General features: G+C 44.0%; 1 protein-coding gene across 2 annotated transcripts in view; it reads right to left on the bottom strand.

The window, feature by feature from the left end:
• NEDD9 (neural precursor cell expressed, developmentally down-regulated 9) overlaps positions 1 to 18873 on the bottom strand; it is a 77604-nt gene that overhangs the window by 22271 nt on the left and 36460 nt on the right. The window contains exons 1-2 of one of the 2 annotated variants that reach the window (XM_065629976.1): positions 18464 to 18540; positions 248 to 688 (exon numbers count right to left, since the gene is read on the bottom strand). In XM_065629976.1, the coding sequence (XP_065486048.1) occupies positions 248 to 688; positions 18464 to 18475 (453 nt within the window). In that variant the 5' untranslated portion in view covers positions 18476 to 18540. Of the gene's footprint in view, positions 1 to 247; positions 689 to 18463; positions 18541 to 18873 lie in introns of those variants that run through there. The other variant, XM_065629977.1, reaches the window with a different exon arrangement.

The following is an 18873-nucleotide window of genomic DNA, read 5'->3' as shown; positions in this document are numbered from 1 at the left end:
GTGGTAGCACAGCTCCAAAATGCTCTGTTGTGTATCTCAGTTTTGAATTAAGCAAGCTGTTAAGAACTGGGCCTTTCTTTTCCTCCTATAGTAGAAAAGTTACTGCTGCAACTTTATATATTTTATGTACTTATTTATCGTTCCTATATCTTAAGTTGACAGGCTATCATTAGACATTAACGATTTCACTGGTGGTCAGCGGAAGTGACCTGCATGGCAGCTATGACATGAAAGCAAATGCACGCACCTTGTTAGTCAGAGCTGGACCGTCAAAACATCTTTGCATGGAAGGTGGCACCTGGTAAACATCTTGTCCCACTAGACCGTGACCAGTGGGTATTTGGTAAATTCCCTGATTCAGGTGGGAAGGTGGCACTTGGTAGACAGGGTCCTGTGCTGAGGCATGTGAGCTTGGCACTTGGTAGATCTTTTGCTGGTTGAAGGATTGATGCACCAATCCTGAATTGGACATATCCTGGCCAGAAGGACTGTCCTGTGCCACTGGACCTATCAGGAGTTTCACACGGTTGCCTGGAACAATGCCTTGCCGGCCATGTAAGGAGCAGAGCCACCATCCTTCAAGACCTTCGGTGTTCTGTTCTATCACCGTCAAAATGTCTCCTTTGCGGAAAGCCAACTCTTCTGCGCATTCGGGGATGTTATCGTACAGGGCTCTTGCCATAAGATTCTGTAGAGAAAGAAGGGCAAGATAAACAAATGAACAAACAAGCTAGAATTTTTCTAAAACTTTAAGCACATTCGAAGTGGAAAGAAATAAGCCGAATTCAAAAAACAAGTGTGCAGGAAATCTAAATGACATGGAATATAACACAGCACTGGATTCTTCTGTCCCAAGTGGGAGAAATGAGAGGCTTATGCATTAGCAACACTGCTAGTCAGAACTTTTCCAGTAATACCAGGTTCGATAGAAGATCTTTATGTGGTCTGTTCACCTGAACAGACAGGTAGCTGTGAGTTCTGCTCTTGGCATTGAGATGCTCTTCCTCTGATTGGGGCTTGTACTTTCATCTCTTGACGTCAAATGCCCTATTAATGGCTTTGTGTACTGCTGCAGCTAACTAGCTGATATTTAAAATCAAACTTGACCAAGACCCTTGGGTATGTAATCGAGAGCACTTGTTTCCAAACATTTTTACATTTGCAGGGTCCCAAAAGACTTGCAAGTAGAGTTGCAGCTTCCATTAGTGTAAAAACAATGGGCTGGCTTTTCTTAGCTGCCACCTGCAGGCTCCTTAAAATCAGGGATCTGTAGACCACCTGGTGAGAAAAACAGGCCTAAAATACAAATCGACAAAATGTCACAGTTTTTGAACTACGATGCTCACTTTGGTATGTAGCTCTGTGCCTTCTCATCCTTTCTGTAAACTTCCTTGGTGGCACAGTGCAGCACAGCACTAGTGTAACATGTAAAAAGCTTCTTCCTCCTGCTGCCTCAAAACCACTACCACCAAAACAAACAAACAAACCTAACCTCAAAGGACAAGGTTCCTCAGTCACACTTTCTGTAGAAATACCTTGAAGAGAACATTATTAAAAAAAATAATGTGCCCAGTGACCCCAGCTGGAGTCAGCCTTTGCTGTGGGAAAAGCTGTACCAATCTATGTGGCCCTGTCCTTATGTTAAGAGCCTAAGAATTTAGGTACCAAACATTACCATAGAGTGTGTCTGTATGTAACTTGGGAGGAGTCTAAGGGCAGCTAAGGAGTGTCTTTGAGCTGTGTCAACATAGTTTAAGCATTCTTACATGCGTTTTGGTTGATTACGTCAAGTGGAGCAGTAACTTGAATATAGGGAACTTCACACTGGTCTGCTCGGAGTTGACGTAAGATTCTGGTCTGTGAGGCAGAGATGTGTTACTAACAGTGCCATCTCCTCTCACAGATCGAACCAGCTCCTTCTCTCTTTCTTTGCAGGCCTGTATGGCACATCCAGTTCTGCATAATCACCCAAGCTTAGGTATTCAACAGAAAATAGGCAGCCTGACTGTACTGACATTCTTGGACCCCTCACAAAGGCTGTGAACATTTAATTTCTTGGCTCCGGTGATGTTTCCAAATGTGTTGGCAACAACTGCTCTGTGCCTGCCTGCTTTTCGGTGCAGGCAGTCAGCAGAGATGGTTATAAAGTAATTGTAAGCACTTGAAAATATATAAGGGGCCCTGCATTTGGAGTGTTCTAACTTTGGATGCAGTACACAAACTGAAATGGTGCTAATCCACTGTAAAATAGGATGTGCAGCTGCCTTGAAGATTTATCTTCCCTCTGTTAAAGATATAGTGTCAAGTACAGTTTAGTGGGTTTTATCTATCGTATTTATCCTCATTCTTGGATATATGAAAACTTTTTTATCCCCTTCTGCTTATATCTTTATCCATTAACACGTACTGATGTTTTCACATCATCTCTGTGCTTCATCAAGACAGCAGGCTTCCATCTGACCTTGCTCAGTTCAACTTTTCTGAAGTGTAGCATACAGCCAGGAGGTTGTAGGAAGGGCTGACTTGTGGATGGAGAAAGGGGAAGCTCGGATGTCATATAAAAGGTAGATGAATATGCTTTTCCCAAGACGTGGTCTTGAAACAGGGTGGATGAGACCAGTTTTCTCTTCTCTGAATGGGGGATCAGCTTTCAAACGCATGAGAAACACTGCCTCACTGGCTTTGCCTTTCATCAGCATCATTAGCGAGGGCAGTATAAATTAAGCTTTGGCTTGGAAAAGCAGGACTTTGATTTTGAACTCCCATGAAAACAGTAGCACCAGGTCCTCCACTCTCTCTGATGTATGTCTATTCAGCTCATCTGTCAAGAACACTAAGAAATGGGAATAGAGATAAAGCGGGGAGCAATTTTGTCCATGCCTTGGCAGAACTGTAAAACTGTTCTTTAGCGTGGTCAAAACCAATGGTCTCTTCTTGAACACTACATTTCTGCTCTTGTCATGTTGACCTAGCTGCTCAGCTGAGGCCAAGGAGCTTGGAAAAGAAAAGGTCCTGTCTAGTCTGCATGTTCAAGTTGATCTCTTATCTTTCTAGGTTTCTTTCTAATGCCTCTTTGACAGGCGAAATCTGCTAACACGACCAGCTCAGCCTTCGCAACTGACTATTCAAAAGACTTTTGCACAGGATGTTGTTTGAAGAAGGAGGAAGATTACAGGGAGGACACAAAACAAGCAGACTAAATTAATAAGTGCTTGTTCTTCTATACTTCAGTGATTAAAGGTATTTGAAAAGCCTGATTAGTGTCTACAGCAAAGCAATTCTCAGAACAAAGCTGGAATGGTGCTAGAATTTGAGCAGATAAAAGTTCCCATGTGAATTTTTTTCCCAGTTGCTCATTATCTCTGTCCCAGTGACCTTCTCACCACCTGGCGTGCAGCATGTTAATACTTTCTGGATGTGCTTCAAGAACTACTTTGCTGCAAACGGCTTCAGATTCTCGTTGTCAGTGTTAACTCAGGCACCAGCATGTGAATTACACTAATTGATTGCCACTTGTTTCACAGCAATTTCCCCAAGGCACTTTAAATAGCCCAGACCATGCCATCAACATCAGTCACTGATGGAGCAGTGAAGCAGGCAAAATATTTCTCTAAATAAGCAAATCAGCAGTGGGACCAGAAACACTGAAACCTGTTGCTTGTTGCCAGCAACATAGGCACTGTTCCTGCTAAGCAAACCTTCTGTGCCTTGAGTATCTCCCTGACTTCGTTCTTCTTTCACAAGATTTCTTAATATGAGCTTCAGGAACAGTGTTACTGTTGCTTTCATTACTTAGCTGAGTCAGTCCTGAGAAAATTTGTCGCCGTAGAAGGTCACCAGGAAAGTTTCTTGAAAACCACAGAGGTACCTTTAACCTGCTGTGGCGATCAAAATGGCAGTCTGCTTTTCCACACACAAATAAGTCCTGATGGAAGACATCTCTCAACACTTGTGGGCTTTATCTGGATTCATTTGGCAAATTCTAATAACTTTTGGATACTGCAGGCATCGTAGCTCACATCTTGCAATGCTCCCTGTCATTGGTCTCATCAGCTGGGGAGGGTTATCTGGAATTAGTTCGACTTGCTTTTAGAGTCATGGATCTGTCACTCATCTGTCTGTGAAACAGGCACCAAAGAAGCCTATGAGAAGGCAAAAGTGCAATGGTGACCTTTTCATATGACTAACTGCTAAAAAACCCTTGTTCACTTCCCAAACAAATTGGCAATAGCAAAAGGGCTAATGAGAAACTTGTCTTGGAGCTTGTTTTGGCAACTGGCAAGTTACACAGAAATTGCTTTGTATTTCTAATACAAAGAGGGGGAAAAAAAGGAGGGCAGCAGATCCAGAACTACAAACTTAAGTTCTGTAATGGCAGGGGAGAAATGATCTGATCACAGGGAAAAAATTTGGTTTGCCATAAAAATCAGCTGTGCTTCATAAAATGAACGTACTGGCAGCTACCACCATCTTTTAATAAGCTCAAGGATGGATATCTCTCTTGTTTTCCTTTGGCTGAATTAAATTAGCTGCATGATGGGTGCAGTGGTGCTCTCCCTCAACATTTGAAAGTACCTGTGGTTTACATACAGCTCCATTCTCCTGAGCCTGCTGTGTTCCAGCAGCCATACTTCAATTAATGAGTGCTTCTCTACAACTAGTCATTGACTGGAAAGATTCAGTTCAGCTTTCGTATTCTCAAGCCTTGCTAGTAATACTGGGATGTTTGGAAGTTGAAGCCAGGGTCAGGCCCCCACTGTGTTAATACTCCGTACAGGCAAAACAACAAAAAATCCATTTGTTCTCAAGAAGCTTAAATTTCTCTTAACATTGGACTCTTGAGTGCAGTAGAAAGCATCTTCTGTAAAATCACTGAAAAAAAAAAAATTCCAGTCTTGTGTTAAATAAAGTGGTAGGCCAGTCATCAGCAGGTGAAAGCAAAAGGGAGCCTCACCCTAATGAGTGCTGCCTGGGGATTTCAGCTTGAACCGGCTGCAGGATAAGGCTCAGCACTTTGATGCCTTGTGTCAGAAACTGTCTAAAATAATGAAAACTGAAATAGATACTCTAGATTACATGCGAATTACAGTGCCCGTGGTCCCAACTGTCTACACTGGTTGAGACGAGTAAAATTTTCAAGCTCTCTCTAGGTAAAGTGAACCTGGGATTTGAAACTTTTATCTGAATTTGCCTTTAATGCCAGCTGCAAATCCGTTAGATAAACCCTGGAATGGCGTAATTCGTATTCTCTGCATGCTTCAGATTTTGATCTCTTTTGCATCCAGGATGCATGTTCTATTAAAACCTGACTGAGAGCAAAAGATGCTGTCCTGAAAGTTGTTAACTGTTCTACTTGGAGAACCTGAAGAAAAAAAAAATACTCCAACTATTTTTCTTCTTGGACGCTAAAGGGCTTACAGGCCAGATTCAGATCCACAAATGAGGCCTACTATAGAACAGTCAAAGGTGTTTCCTCTTTCTTTAACCAAGTGTAATTGATGGTTAACGGGCCTGCAGCTGCATAAAGATGCATGAAAGTACTTTGAAAAAGATGATCTGTTTTGGTTGGCCTTCCCTACAGTGAAGGGAACGGATAGAATTCTGTAATTTGTGGCTTGGAGGATGAAAAGGTTGTTTGTTGATGAGGCTGAGTGGCAGAAGATGCAAGAGTTAAATCAGGTGGTGGAAACATCCACTCTTTCTGTTAGAGTAAACGCATCCAGTGATGTGGGTAACGAGTGTGTGAGGTGCCCACAGCCATGGAGGCAAACACAGGAATAACAAATGACACGCTATGAGATTAAATACAATGGACTCTTTAAGGGCTGAGTGTCACAGTGCCAAGCTCCTAGTGCAGAGCTGCCGAGTTGACTCCTCAGCCAGCTCTGTAATGAATGAATGCTGGAGGAAAAGGTTCAACCAACCGTAAGCTCGAAGAATTTTAGTTGCTTCCCTCAGAGGTGCAATACGAGGATGTTGCGGAGCATGCAGGATTGTGAATACTGATCCTCGCTCTGTGCTTGGCTGGTGGGGTGTGTTGTTTTGTTTTGCTTTGTCGTTTTTAAATATTGCTTCCTATATGTAGAGTTTATGTGAAAATAGAACCAGGGAAATCACCTCTGCTCTTAACTGAGAAAGGGTGGGACTTTTTTTTTTTTTTTCTATTATTGGACAAACTGCTTCTTAAAAGGTCAAATGGCTTCTCTTCTATGTTTAGCTAGCTTAGGAGAAGGAAGGGAGGAACAAAGGAAGGAAAGGTGGGGGGAGACACCCCAAAGGAGTTGTCTATGCTCAAACCACTAGCTTCGTTGTGGTTAGATCACTTTTAATTATTCATCACATTTTAATGTATGGATTCCCCTGTCTCCTTTTGATTTTTCATTACTATTTTTTCCCATTAGGTTTCTTTGAAATGAATCACTGCTGTTCCAAAGTAAGCTTAAGCATTTACATACCCTTGTGGTTTTAATAGGCCTAATAGTAACAATTTGCCTGTGAGACCAAAGAACCATTCTGAAAATCAAGAACAGAGTTGAGTTTTATTCTGACAGAAATAGTTTGACTGCAAGCAGTACTGGTAGAGGAGAGAGAAGTTCATGCTCTGTTGTACTTTCTGAGAGAAGGGCTTCAGTGCAAGAGTCATTGGACAGTTTAACATTGGGGCTTTTTAGCTCCCATCTCCTTTTCTATTTCTCCCTGTCACTGCTCCTGAAATAAATAATTTATTATGCTGTGTTTGCAAAGAAAGAAACTATTGAGGCACAGTAGGTAACAGGTCTATCTATAATAAGCAACTTTCCATAAAGATTACTTAATACAAGCTGACAGAAGTCACAGAGCAAGACATTCAGCCTTAGAAAATGTCTGTTGCTGGTCTCTTCAAACCTGGAAGAAGGCAACATGAATGGCACAGGCAGTATCTAGCACGCACAAAGCTGCACTGGTAGGTTCTTAGACATGTCCCTGTGGCCACTGACATGAAAAATGGACCGTGAAATGGTGTCTTGCTGCTTGTCCGTAACAGCCCACACATGCGTTCAGACCTGTAATGGCAAACTGCCAGCAACAAGCTGCGTGCAGGTTTTTGCTTCTCATCTGAAGTCGACAGCTACATGGAGGAGGCAGGAAGTGCTGCCACAGCGGGTATGACAGCTCGCTGCACTACCAGGGTCTTGCAGTCACCACAAATTCAGCAAGAGGACTCTGAAGGGCCCTTAGCGTCTATTTCAGACTGTGGGTCTGCCTGCTGGCTCTGGGAACTGTGAGCTTCCTTGGCTCACAGCTAATGACAAAAGAGGGGGCCTGGTTGCATATGTTCACCATAGTAATGTTTCAGTTGACTCTTACAAGCAAAGTCCACGATTCTACTTTTTAGGTACTCTCTTGCTTTCTTCCACCTAAAAATAAGGGGGTTTTTTTAGTGCTGATACTTTTCTGGTCAAGCAGTGCTAGTCCAAATAACTACAAGTCCTGCTGGATGGAAATTAAGGTAGTTTTCCGTGTACAGATTTGGAAGGTTGATTTACAGCTAATGAGAGAGTGAGCTGTGGGTTAACAGCCTGAGTGGAGCCCTGAGGAGGACACGTCTTCATCCACCCTAAGTATCCTTGCAGTCTAGTCCCATGTGTCTCTGGAACAGACTGTCAGTCATGCTAAAGTCTGCCAAGCTGCCTGGAGGTTGCAATGTGGAAAACTTTGGGTCTGCAGGAGAGGAAGGAAAGTGTCTTATTTCAGTGTTCCAACATACTGTCACAGCTTCTCTGTCTGGCCTGAGAGGCCTGAATTTCAGAGTTTGCTTTGTGTGGGGTGGTTTGTTTTTTTTTCCTTCTGGTAGCATGGACAGTTTTGCAGAAAGCTAAAGATGAAAAATGGGAATGTCCCCTCATTACCGGATCACACTTGGATAAGGTAAAGTAGGCATTATGGCTGTCATGCTCTGGAAATATTCATTGCCAATTTTTGCAGGCACAATACTCCCTGCAGCAGGGGTGGCATGCAGGCAGAGAGCAGACTGACTAGGGCTCAGGCAACTTCACACTCTTGCTCAAGATGCTGATGTGGTCCAGCAGGTCACCCAAGACTGGGATCCAAATGTAACATGAACATGTGAGAGACTGAAGGCTTTCTCATCTGAGAACAGTTTCTGTTTCAATATAACTGTTCCATTTCAAGCAAATAGGAGATATTTGTGTAAGCAGTTTTTTGTAGGCAGACAGCAAAGTACTTTGCAAAACTGAGGCACAGTGATGAACCTGCAGCTTGGGAAGGAATCCAAACACATGAATCCAAAGGAAGAAATTTGAGTAGAAATTTTTTTTGAGTAGAAAAGTTGAGGAGGAAGAATAAAAGGAAAAATGTGAAAATGAGGGTTAGAGCAAGAGATCCTCACTGAAAGTTTGGCCTGTATGAATAAAATACTTCATTGTTCTGCACTGAGTGCATCAGCTTATTGCTGTGCCTGACACTTTGAACTGGACAAGCGAGTTCACAGAATGTCAGGGATTGGAAGGGACCTCAAAAGATCATCTAGTCCAATCCCCCTGCAAGAGCAGGAACACCCAGATGAGGCTACACAGGAAGGTGTCCAGGTGGGTTTTGAATGGCTCCGGAGAAGGAGACTCCACAACCTCCCTGGGCAGCCTGTTCCAGTGCTCTGGCACCCTCACTGAGAAGAAGTTTCTTCTCAAATTTAAGTGGAACCTCTTGTGTTCCAGTTTTAACCCGTTACCCCTTGTCCTATCATTGGTTGTCACCGAGAAGAGCCTGGCTCCATCCTCGTGACACTCACTCTTTATATATTTATAAACATTAATGAGGTCTCCCCTCAGTCTCCTCCAAGTTAAAGAGACCCAGCTCCCTCAGCCTTTCCTCATAAGGGAGATGCTCCACTCCCTTCATCATCTTTGTTGCCCTGCGCTGGACTCTCTCCAGCAGTTCCCTGTCCTTCCTGAACTGAGGGGCCCAGAACTGGACACAATACTCCAGAAACGGTCTCGCCAGGGCAGAGCAGAGAGGGAGGAGAACCTCTCTTGACCTACCAACCACCCCCCTTCTAATACACCCCAGGATGCCATTGGCCTTCTTGGCCGCAAGGGCACAGTGCTGGCTCATGGTCATCCTGCTGTCCACCAGGACCCCCAGGTCCCTTTCCCCTACACCGCTCTCCAACAGGTCATTCCCCAACTTATACTGGAACCTGGGGTTGTTCCTGCCCAGATGGAAGACTCTGCACTTTCCCTTGTTATACTTCATTAAATTTTTCCCCACCCAACTCTCCAGCCTGTCCAGATCTCGCTGGATGGCAGCACAGTCCTCTGGCGTGTCAGCCACTCCTCACAGCTTGGTGTCATCAGCAAACTTGCTGATAGTACACTCAATTCCCTCATCTGAGTTTTCTGGCTCTGTATCTATAAGCAACAAAATGATAACTACTTTGGCAAGAAAGACAATAAGCTAGGCTTCATTTGTTTGGATGATATTGTTTTGTCTCTTAAGTTTTGGTTTTTGGCTTGGCTGGTTTTATTTTATTTTAGTTAGCAGGGATGTGAGGTGTGGGGGTGCTGCTCTGCTTTCCTGGGCATTACAAAGGTAATAATAGAAATACAATTTTAGGTCAGATGTTAAATAAGGAGTTGATTTACCCCTTCTGTTTCTGATGCAGTGAAGGATAGATGTATCACAAACACCATTTGAATCACACAAAACCTCTGAGGTGTTCGGTGAGCACGTAGGGAGTTTAACAGAAGTGGCAACTCCCTTTTACTACATAGCAACCTTCTGTTTGGAGTCTGTGCAGTGAGACGCAACAGGTCATAGCTACGCTAGCTGAGGTAATACTCCTTCACTCAGCCCTGGGGAACACCCCTGAGGTTAATGCACACTGCTCCTGTGTTGTCAGACCACCCACCCTGTGTTGGAGCTGTCACAGAAGGCACATACAGTTAGCGACAGTAATGTTTATAGTGAAGCAGAGCAGGGATCCACTGATGACATAGCCTGATCTTATTCCCCCGCCCTCCAAGTTTCTGGGGTTTTACAGGAGTGCTGAAATACCACTTTCTTTGCTCTTTCTGGGAATGCAAACCACATCCCCTGACTTACCTTCAAGACCTATTAATACTTTGGGAAATTCCACCACACCTAACTCACAATTTTTTCTGTAAATGTTTTACACTTGTAACCAGTTTCCTCTCCCCCCACCCAAGGAAGGGTGTGATCTAGTTCCATGACTTTAAAAGGCCTTTTTAAATCTGTCTGAGGGCTGTGTGCCTTCTGTGACATCAACAGGGAGGGGGGAAAAAAAAGGAAAAAATAAAGCATGCAAACAATAGCCTTAGAGTAAATATGATCTCACTGTGATTAAACCGCAGTACATCAAAATCAAAAAGCAGATGGAAAACCTAACCTCTTTCCCTCAGGCAAGCAATTAAAAACTTAATGAAAGAAGATCGGATGTTGAATGCTTAAGAATTGAAAGAGCAGAGCAGAAGAAAAAAAAGATGGAAAGAAAAAAATCCTGAAACGTGTGTTTTGCGTTCTCAGTTTTCCATTTTCTGGCCTTTGCGAGCAGTCTTCCCTAGACAAAGTTTCCTTAAAAAAACCTTCTCCTCCCAAATTTAACCCTTCTCTGTGCAGCTCTGGGTACACAATCTTAACTTGACTGTCCACAAATCACAGCTGTGTAGACTTAGGACCTCAGTATTGTCACCAACTTGTTTCTGTCTGATATTTTCAGCTTTGGAAAGTATGATTTTTAAAAAAAACTTTAAATCTAGAACTCAGCTGAACTGAGACATGCTCTCCTTTCCCCCAAGTCTCTCCAAGGGAAAGCCACCCTTCTCTGTCACTTTAGTGTCACCCACCTGGGACACTCCACAGCAGCTGCAACTTGGGATGCCCTTGGAGTCCAGCTTACTGACAAATAATAAGCTTCAGAACTAGTGTTTCCAGGCTCCTGCCAGCCCTTAGCAGGCTGGTGGGGGGCAAGCTGCCTGTGAACCAGACATACTTGCAGGGGACCAGGGCGTGGCTGGCAGGTGAGGCTTGCCAGGTCCAGTCAGGATCTTATCCGTCCCACAGGGCAGCGGCCAAATATCAACAAGCCTCCCAGAACAGCTCGATTTTTGGCAAGCTGACATTTTCTAGGGAAGCATACCCCTGAAGAAAGGACAGGGAGAGTGTGCGGGTGCATTTTAAATGTTATACTTACTACGCTGCTTCTCAGATTGTAATACAACTTTAACTGTATTCTTAATTGCATGAGAGATTGGTCTATGCAGTTTCTGGGCTGCAAACGAGATAAAGCAGTATAAGCAGGGAGAGAGAAAAAAAAAGAAGATATCTACTTGTAAACTAAGGCACTTCTATAGCAGTAAAAACTGGTTTATTACCTGAAGCATTTAAACTGGATGTAAAGTCCATAGGACAAGGGCATTCATGACACTATCTACTGTAAGCTGTATGTTAAACAGAGAGTGCACACTTCCAGTTGTTTTGTACTTCACCCTCTAGATCAAAAAATTCCTTTGAAAGAGAATCACTGAATTTTTATGGTCTGTATTTTCCTCTCCCTCCTCTCAAATAAGCAGGATAGTCATTGGAGGAATTGAGATTTACTCCTAGGATCCTTCAGCGTTTTCTAGGATTTGTTGTCGCTAAATGATTCACAGTATTGTTCCTGCTAAAATCTTCAACTTTACTGTGAATGAGGCCTATGAAAGAAAGGGCCTCTGAGCTGCTGACTGCATTCCTGTAGAGTAAATCCATTCTTATTACTCTTCCTTTTCCACGCAGGCTAATCCACTCTGACTGTGAATGAAGTATTTTTAAAACAAACACAAAAATAGAAAGGTGAGAATGGGCCTCATCCCTATAGAGAAAAAAAAATACACAATTTTTGTCATGCTATGCGCTCATGTTTCTAGGACTGCAAACTATAGCTTTAGCAGTCCTGTTTCTTTTCAAATGTAAGCTATGTCCAAATCTGCTGTGGAAAAATGAACTCCTTAAAATTAAGACAGTTTCCACTGCTGTAATGTCTAGACCAATAGGCAAAAGAAAAAGGTCTCTTGCCAAGAGCAGCCTGTGACAGACAGGCAGCAATATTCAAGGGCTGTACTCTTGGCTGCTACGAAGTGATCCAGCTTCACTGATACAGTTGCAGCCATTTACAGGCAGCAAGGAGTACCCCTAAATGCAGTTTCACTTAGCAGTAGCCTGACTTAAAAATATTGCTGAATACATGCCATAAATATTCTTTGGTAGTAAATTCCCAGAGGACTCTCTGATCACTCCTACTGAAGACCTAGTATAAAGCACCTTTCAGAGTACTGTTGTAGCAGGTAAATGTCCATTGCTGGCATGGATGCTCAGAGAGCACATATTGCATAAAGAAGTGTCTTGAAAAGTGACTTGCACATTGATGATTATAAACATCGCTGAATGTGGGCTCCTACAGAGGTGCGTGGACTTTAGCATCTCAAGAAGTTTAGCTACTTGTTTCCATCAAGTGCAGCCAGAAATGGGAACTGTAGAAGATAAGGGTTCTCCACCATTGCTGCAGCTAAGATGGACACCTCTGCATTCCCCTCTTAAGTACTTATGTTGCTTTAAAAATGAAATTAAACTCCTGATTGTGGAGTCAGGTGGGTTCCTAACTGCTGTTCATATGAATGGGATTTAAGTACTTAAATGTCTGTGATAAGCTAGTCCAAAGAAAATAACCAGAACAAAAGTGACTTTAGCTAGGCCCCTAAGTGACCTAAGTCCATCTATTGTATGCAAGCCATTCCCATGCCCCTGACATCTTTGATAACAACAGTATGACAAGGAAGAAGCCCTATGCTCCAGTCATGGTTTTCTGCTCTTTGTAAGCAGAGAGGCACAAGGCTGTTTGCTACTTCCAGATGCTGAGGGAACGTCCTCTTTTCCTGAACCGCTGTGCAAAAGCAGGACATCATGGTACTGAGGAGTACCATGAGTGCAAGCTCTCTGCAAAAAGACAAATAGGTTTCTTGTCTCCTATCATTACTAAAGTTGACTAAAGTAGCCAGTAGGTACACCCATTCCAGTAGTGGTGCACAGAGGTGTGTGTGACTCAGGAGAATTGACTTATTTGAACTTTTATTTGGGTCACCAGATGCATCTGGCCTTGCTGCAATTACTCTGGTACTCGTAATGGAGCACAGGCAGTTCAAAATATAGACTTCTCCTGAGCAACAACACGTAGGAGTTCAATGTTCAGTGATAAGATATCCGTGCAAGTGTAATCTTTTTCTAACCCTACTTCTTCTTGTGCTTGAGATCATAAGATTCCAAAGGTGAGTTTGTACGTGGTCTTATGAATTGTGGTCTAACACTTAACAAGTTCACAATAATGCTTCAAGAGACTTCTTCAAAGGCTAGCCTGCATTCTGCAAAATGATGGTTATCAGCTTAGAAGGGTTGCAGAAGTCTCCTGAATTGTACTTTAAGTTTTCCTTTGCAGAAAATATTTCGATAAAGTCTTACTATTAGGCAGTCCTCCTGCTCTCTGATCCAGCAGGACCTCCTCTGATTTGTTGTTTTGATAATACAGCACTGTTTGGAAAGACTGACATTGAGTCAAGGTACCTCAAGGCAAACTAATAGTTCAATGTGACTGCAATCTCCAGCAGGATCTTAAAAGCACAAGCAAAACCCCCAGATTGGTATCCAATGCCTCTTGTACTATCTAGCATCAAACTGAATTGGAACTATCAAAAAATATAAGGAAGACTGTTCATGTGGCAGTTCTGTTTCGTCATCATATACTGGGAACTACTGGGCAGAGACAGATTAGACCATCAGTTTCTTGATGAAATAGACTTACAGATATATTACTTGTGAGCAGCTGTTAGCATAAAAACATAGAATTTTAGAAATTATGCAAAAAACTGCATGCTGTTAGCTGTAATGTGTTGCGATGGCTCTTTTTCATCCTCTAAAACAAGTCCTGTAACATCCCTAAGCCTCAGCATCTCCATCTGTAAAACAGAATTTACAGCACCTTGCTATCCTACCAAGTCTTGCTGGGGGAGCAAACAAATTCTGTTGTGGAAGTTTCTCAAATACCCCAGGTATTGAGGCAGTTACCTGTATTAAATATATAAATACATACTTGATTCAAAATTGGAGGCTCATAAGCAGTACATAAGTCTATGGGGGGGTGAGGAGGAGAGGAGGATCACATAGGGGCCACAATGCAGAAGAGCGGGAATCGGAAAATGACAGTGGCCCTTCAGACTTCGGGAAGGAGCCAGCCCTACTACTATATCTAACTAGTGCTGCTCCTGATTTAGACCTGATCCTGCTAGACTTCTGCCACCTCCCTCTGTATGCATGCAGAGGAGAGAAAAATAACAAAACTTCCATTGCAAATTCATGACAGTAACAGACACGGGACAAGCTTGGACAGTTTTTCCCTTTGTTGGTTTGTTCCTCTAGTATTACCTTTTACAAGGTTTTACAGTTCCTATTCACTTTTAAGTTTGACTATCATCCTGTGATTGCTGAGATAGCAGAGGGAAAAAAAAAAAGGAAAACAAAGAGGAATGTGAGGAATAAGAGAAACAGAGAGGATTTGGTTAGTAAAGTACAGGCAGTTCTTTTCCATTGACATGGCCTGACACTTAAAGTCTTTCATTGCCAGGGTTACAAGCAGCTTTTTACAAGCATTTCTGGTTGGGCATATAGTATTTCTTCCTAGTGACACTATTTTGTTTGTCTTGGCATGCAGGCATTGTAATCAAGTCTATATATTACAGGACTGTGCCTTAGTACAAATGGCAGGCATTTCAAACCCTATTTACTTAGGTTTCTTCCTTGCCCAACAAATTGTCTAAAGATAGATAATTAAGACCTCATACTTCACATTTACGTCATTCCTCTGGCTTAAATGAGGTAAGAAATGTAGGGTTTTTTTCCTCTCCTCTTTCAATAACTGTTTAGATCTCTTAGTAGACATATAAGTCCCCCTTTTTCCTTCCCCCTCTTTTTTGTTTTGCTTGTGAACAACCAACAAGCTACAGAAGCCTTGTTATGATAATGTTTTCCCCCTTTTGCTTCTTTCACACTTCTATTGCCTGAGATAAGAGCACTGGAATTGCTGGCCAGATACATCCTTTCCCATCCATGTTCTTCTCTGATCATGGTAACCCACTGGTATTTCTGTTCCTACATAGTACATTTTAGCTGTAACTGCTTCATCTTTGGAATCACAGCCTGGGTTTGGTTTCAGAAAGGGTTGATCCTACCTTCTGGATTACAGAATCCTGGAATGGCATCCTGTGAGAACTTTGATGGGCTGCAGCATTGTGGTAGATGCAGATTTAGTGCAAAAGGATGCTGTTATCATCATGTGAAGAACTGGGGTATTGCCATAATACAACTGCATTCTACAGGAATTAGTTTCTGAAAGTAGCTTTGAGACAAGCAGGACTAATAAATACTCACAACCAACATACAAGTATTTGTTATGCTTAACATTTCCTATGGCTCAGAATAACTTGTGTTGTCCAGTGTACATGAATGGCAGAACAGGACCTAACTTGGAGTCAAATTTGTCTTTGTGTTAAACAGTCACATCCTCACTAAATTGCACACAATGCACAGAAGATAAAAGTGTAGAGACATACATAAGATAAAATTCTGAATTTGCTGAAATCCACAGGGATTTTCCCACTGGCTTTCAGAGGACTTGGACTTGAGTATTATGTTGGAAGAGTGTTCAAAGAGTGGGATGGACAATAAAAGAAACTTAAGTAAAAGAGGAGAGACAACCAGTTTTCAAAACCTTCATGGGCAGAAAAAAAAAATAATAGCAGACTGAGTAGCAAACAGGGTTTCTAGACCAGAAATGACCGTGGGTTTAGTCACACTGAAAGTGAAGCCATGGGTGATGGAGGCACGTACTCAGGGTCTCACATACGAGTCAGTTCCTGTACTGTCCAACAGTTAATACTATAACAAGCATCTCAAACATCTCATTAAATGAAGCCTTATGGACTATTACAATGAAAATAAAGAATGACAGGCCCCAATGTAACACCAGGAGCAGTTAAAGAGATGCAACTCTACACCTGGAAGGTAAGCCACCTTTGAAGTAATGGTATGTCCTCTGGCAGGCCATAAGCATGCTCTGTTCCTGTATCTTCTGCATATGAAAGAAATAATGGAGACTGAATGAGGTATTTTCTTCATATGTTACTCCAGGGATAAGAAATAGATCTAAGGATGTTTGTCTTAGAAGCCAAACCCCTCAGTCTTCGTGTGTGTCTTGGTTTGTGTTTGGTGTGGGTTGTTTTTTTTTTTTTCTAAATGGCTTGTTCTTTCTTAGTCTAGCTTTCTCTGTCTATAATTACGTAATTGCAAATCCAAACCAAAATGTTTATTCCAACCAGACAGGGCAAAGGGAACATTACAAAGCAGGGAAGACTTCCCTCTTTTGAATCACATTATCAGTCCCTATTCTTGCAGTGCCACTGAGCTACACATGAGGCATGATCTCCTTGCAGCAGATGACGGATGGGTGGTGACACTAGAAGTTAAGAAGTTCTTTAACTATGCAGGACCGCTATTTTTCTACTGGGATACACCACTTAGACATGGGCAACTGGACAGCAATTCTTGAGCTCTGGGCTAACAGTGACACCGCTCTCCTACCCCCAAGTGCCTGATGTTTTGTGGTAAGAGTCACAGCTTTTCTAAGCAGGTATGAAGTCTACCTGAACTGATTTAAAGGGGAGTAGAAAGGGACAGAACGTGAATCTGACCTCCAGACTTCGAATCAGTCAAATTTCTGAGACAGAATTTAAAAAACAAACAAAAAAAACCCCCATCAGATCCAGATAAAAATTTTCCAAATCATGGAGTACCTTTATCTAACTTGTATCTCATAAAATTTCTTTTTCCTGGTTATCCTTAACCACCACGAGATGGAGAAACTGGCAGCAGCTTTGGAAATTTAACTCTGACCTTTCCCAAAGTTTGGATATGAGAGATCCTGAAAGCTTTGACCGAGCACAGAGATATATAGATTTTTGTGCTTTTCCATATATGTTCACCTAGGTAACACTCACACATCTCATTCTGCCCAGGTTTATAAGCCTTATACACTGCTATAGCATCAGGGCTCTTTTATACTACACTGCCTGAATTCAGTAAGAAGACAGACTTCACTTTCAAAGCAAGTAAGTCTCCCAAGTACATAGTGTAACGTTTCCAAATCTTCCCTTTATTGATGCTGAAGTTATTTTTGGCAGAGGAAGGAAAGTTTTTCCTTCCCTCCCCCGCCCCTTTTTTTTTTCCAATCACACAAGATTACGGTATGTCTGTACAATAATCTAATGTCTTGTGGGCAATTCAGTACCTTGCCCAGACGTTTTTGAAGTAGAGTAATATTACGATGAAAGCTTCCACATTTGTGTCTTCTGAAAAAAAAACCTCTGGTAAAAAAGTTAAGCTAAATCACTTACTTTGTTTAACACAGGAAAGGAGAATAGGCTATGCATTTTTAAAAATTAAGGTTGTATCTTTTTTCATTTTTCAAATATCCAGTTATATATTTTTCTTTCTTGCTTGTGACCCACCAAACAGATGGCTCTGAAAAACTTGCCTTGTGATAACGAGACATTCACAAAGGGCAGGAAAATGGGTGAAACCAATGATAGGGCAATGGGTACAAACTGGAACACAGGAGGTTCCACTTAAATATGAGAAGAAACTTCTTCACAGTGGGGGTACCAGAGCACTGGATCAGGCTGCCCAGGGAGGTTGTGGAGTCTCCTTCTGGAGACATTCAAAACCTGCCTGGATGCCTTCCTGTGTAACCTCATCTGGGTGTTCCTGGTCCGGCAGGGGGATTGGACTAGACGATCTTTTGAGGTCCCTTCCAATCTCTAACGTCCTGTGATTCTGTGAAATCACATCGCGGGGAGAAGCAGTGCTACCTGTTCCAAACCGATGCCGGGCACCGCGTACAGACCCGCCTTTCCCGAGACACCGGGCTCACACCCGTTAGCCAGCGCCGGCAACGGCGGGAGAGGAGCCGAGACACCGGCCGGTCACCCGCAGCGCTTGGCGGGGGAGAAAAAAGCCCCTTCTCCCCGCACCGCGATCCCCCCACGGCACCCGGGGGGGGGTCTCCTCTGCCTTGTCACCCTTCGCCGCCCCCTCGTTTCCCCCCAGGGCACGTCTCCTGGGGCTCCGTGCCTGGAGACAGCACGGAGCAGCAGGCGGGGGAGGGGGCTGGCCACCCCCCGGCCCAACGGTTGTACCCGCTTGTCCTGGGGGGTACCGGGGAGAGCCCCGAGCCGACCGCCTCCCGTCAGCGCTGCGGCCCCTTCAGCGAGAGCCGCTCGGCTGCCGCCAGCGAAGCCGCTGACAGGGGGACATAGAAACTTCGAGCACCCGCCCCTACCCGAGCCCCAGAACGGCGCCCGCTCACCTTGTACTTCATGGCTGCGGAGCGCTGAGGGGGGGACCCGCGCAGCACCTACACCGCCCCGCGCCGCATCGCCGCCGCCTCTCCGCGCCCCCGCCGCCCGCCCCGCCGCCAGGCTGCCCCGCTCATTTGCATAGCGCCCCTCCCATTGGCCACGCTCTGGGACAGGGTGGGCCCTTCCCGGCCCCGCCCACTGCCTGGCTCCTCTTCCCCCTCGCGCGGGGTACCCGCGGCCGTTGGCGCCGCGCGCGGGGTCCGTTGGCGCGGCGGTGCTTGAGCGGAGCGGGCCGGGCCGCGCCCGGGTGAGCTGCTCCCCGGTTCCGCGCCGGGGGGACACAGGGCCCCTCACAGGGCGAGGGCTGGCGGCCGTGTTTCCTGTCACCCAGCGGCTCCGCCCGTGCTCTTTCAAAGCC

Source organism: Caloenas nicobarica, chromosome 2 (genome assembly GCF_036013445.1).
Source record: "Caloenas nicobarica isolate bCalNic1 chromosome 2, bCalNic1.hap1, whole genome shotgun sequence".
Taxonomy (NCBI): Eukaryota; Metazoa; Chordata; class Aves; order Columbiformes; family Columbidae; genus Caloenas; species Caloenas nicobarica.
The sequence above is the reverse complement of the archived record's forward strand: the minus strand, read 5'-3'. Positions and strand labels throughout refer to the sequence as shown.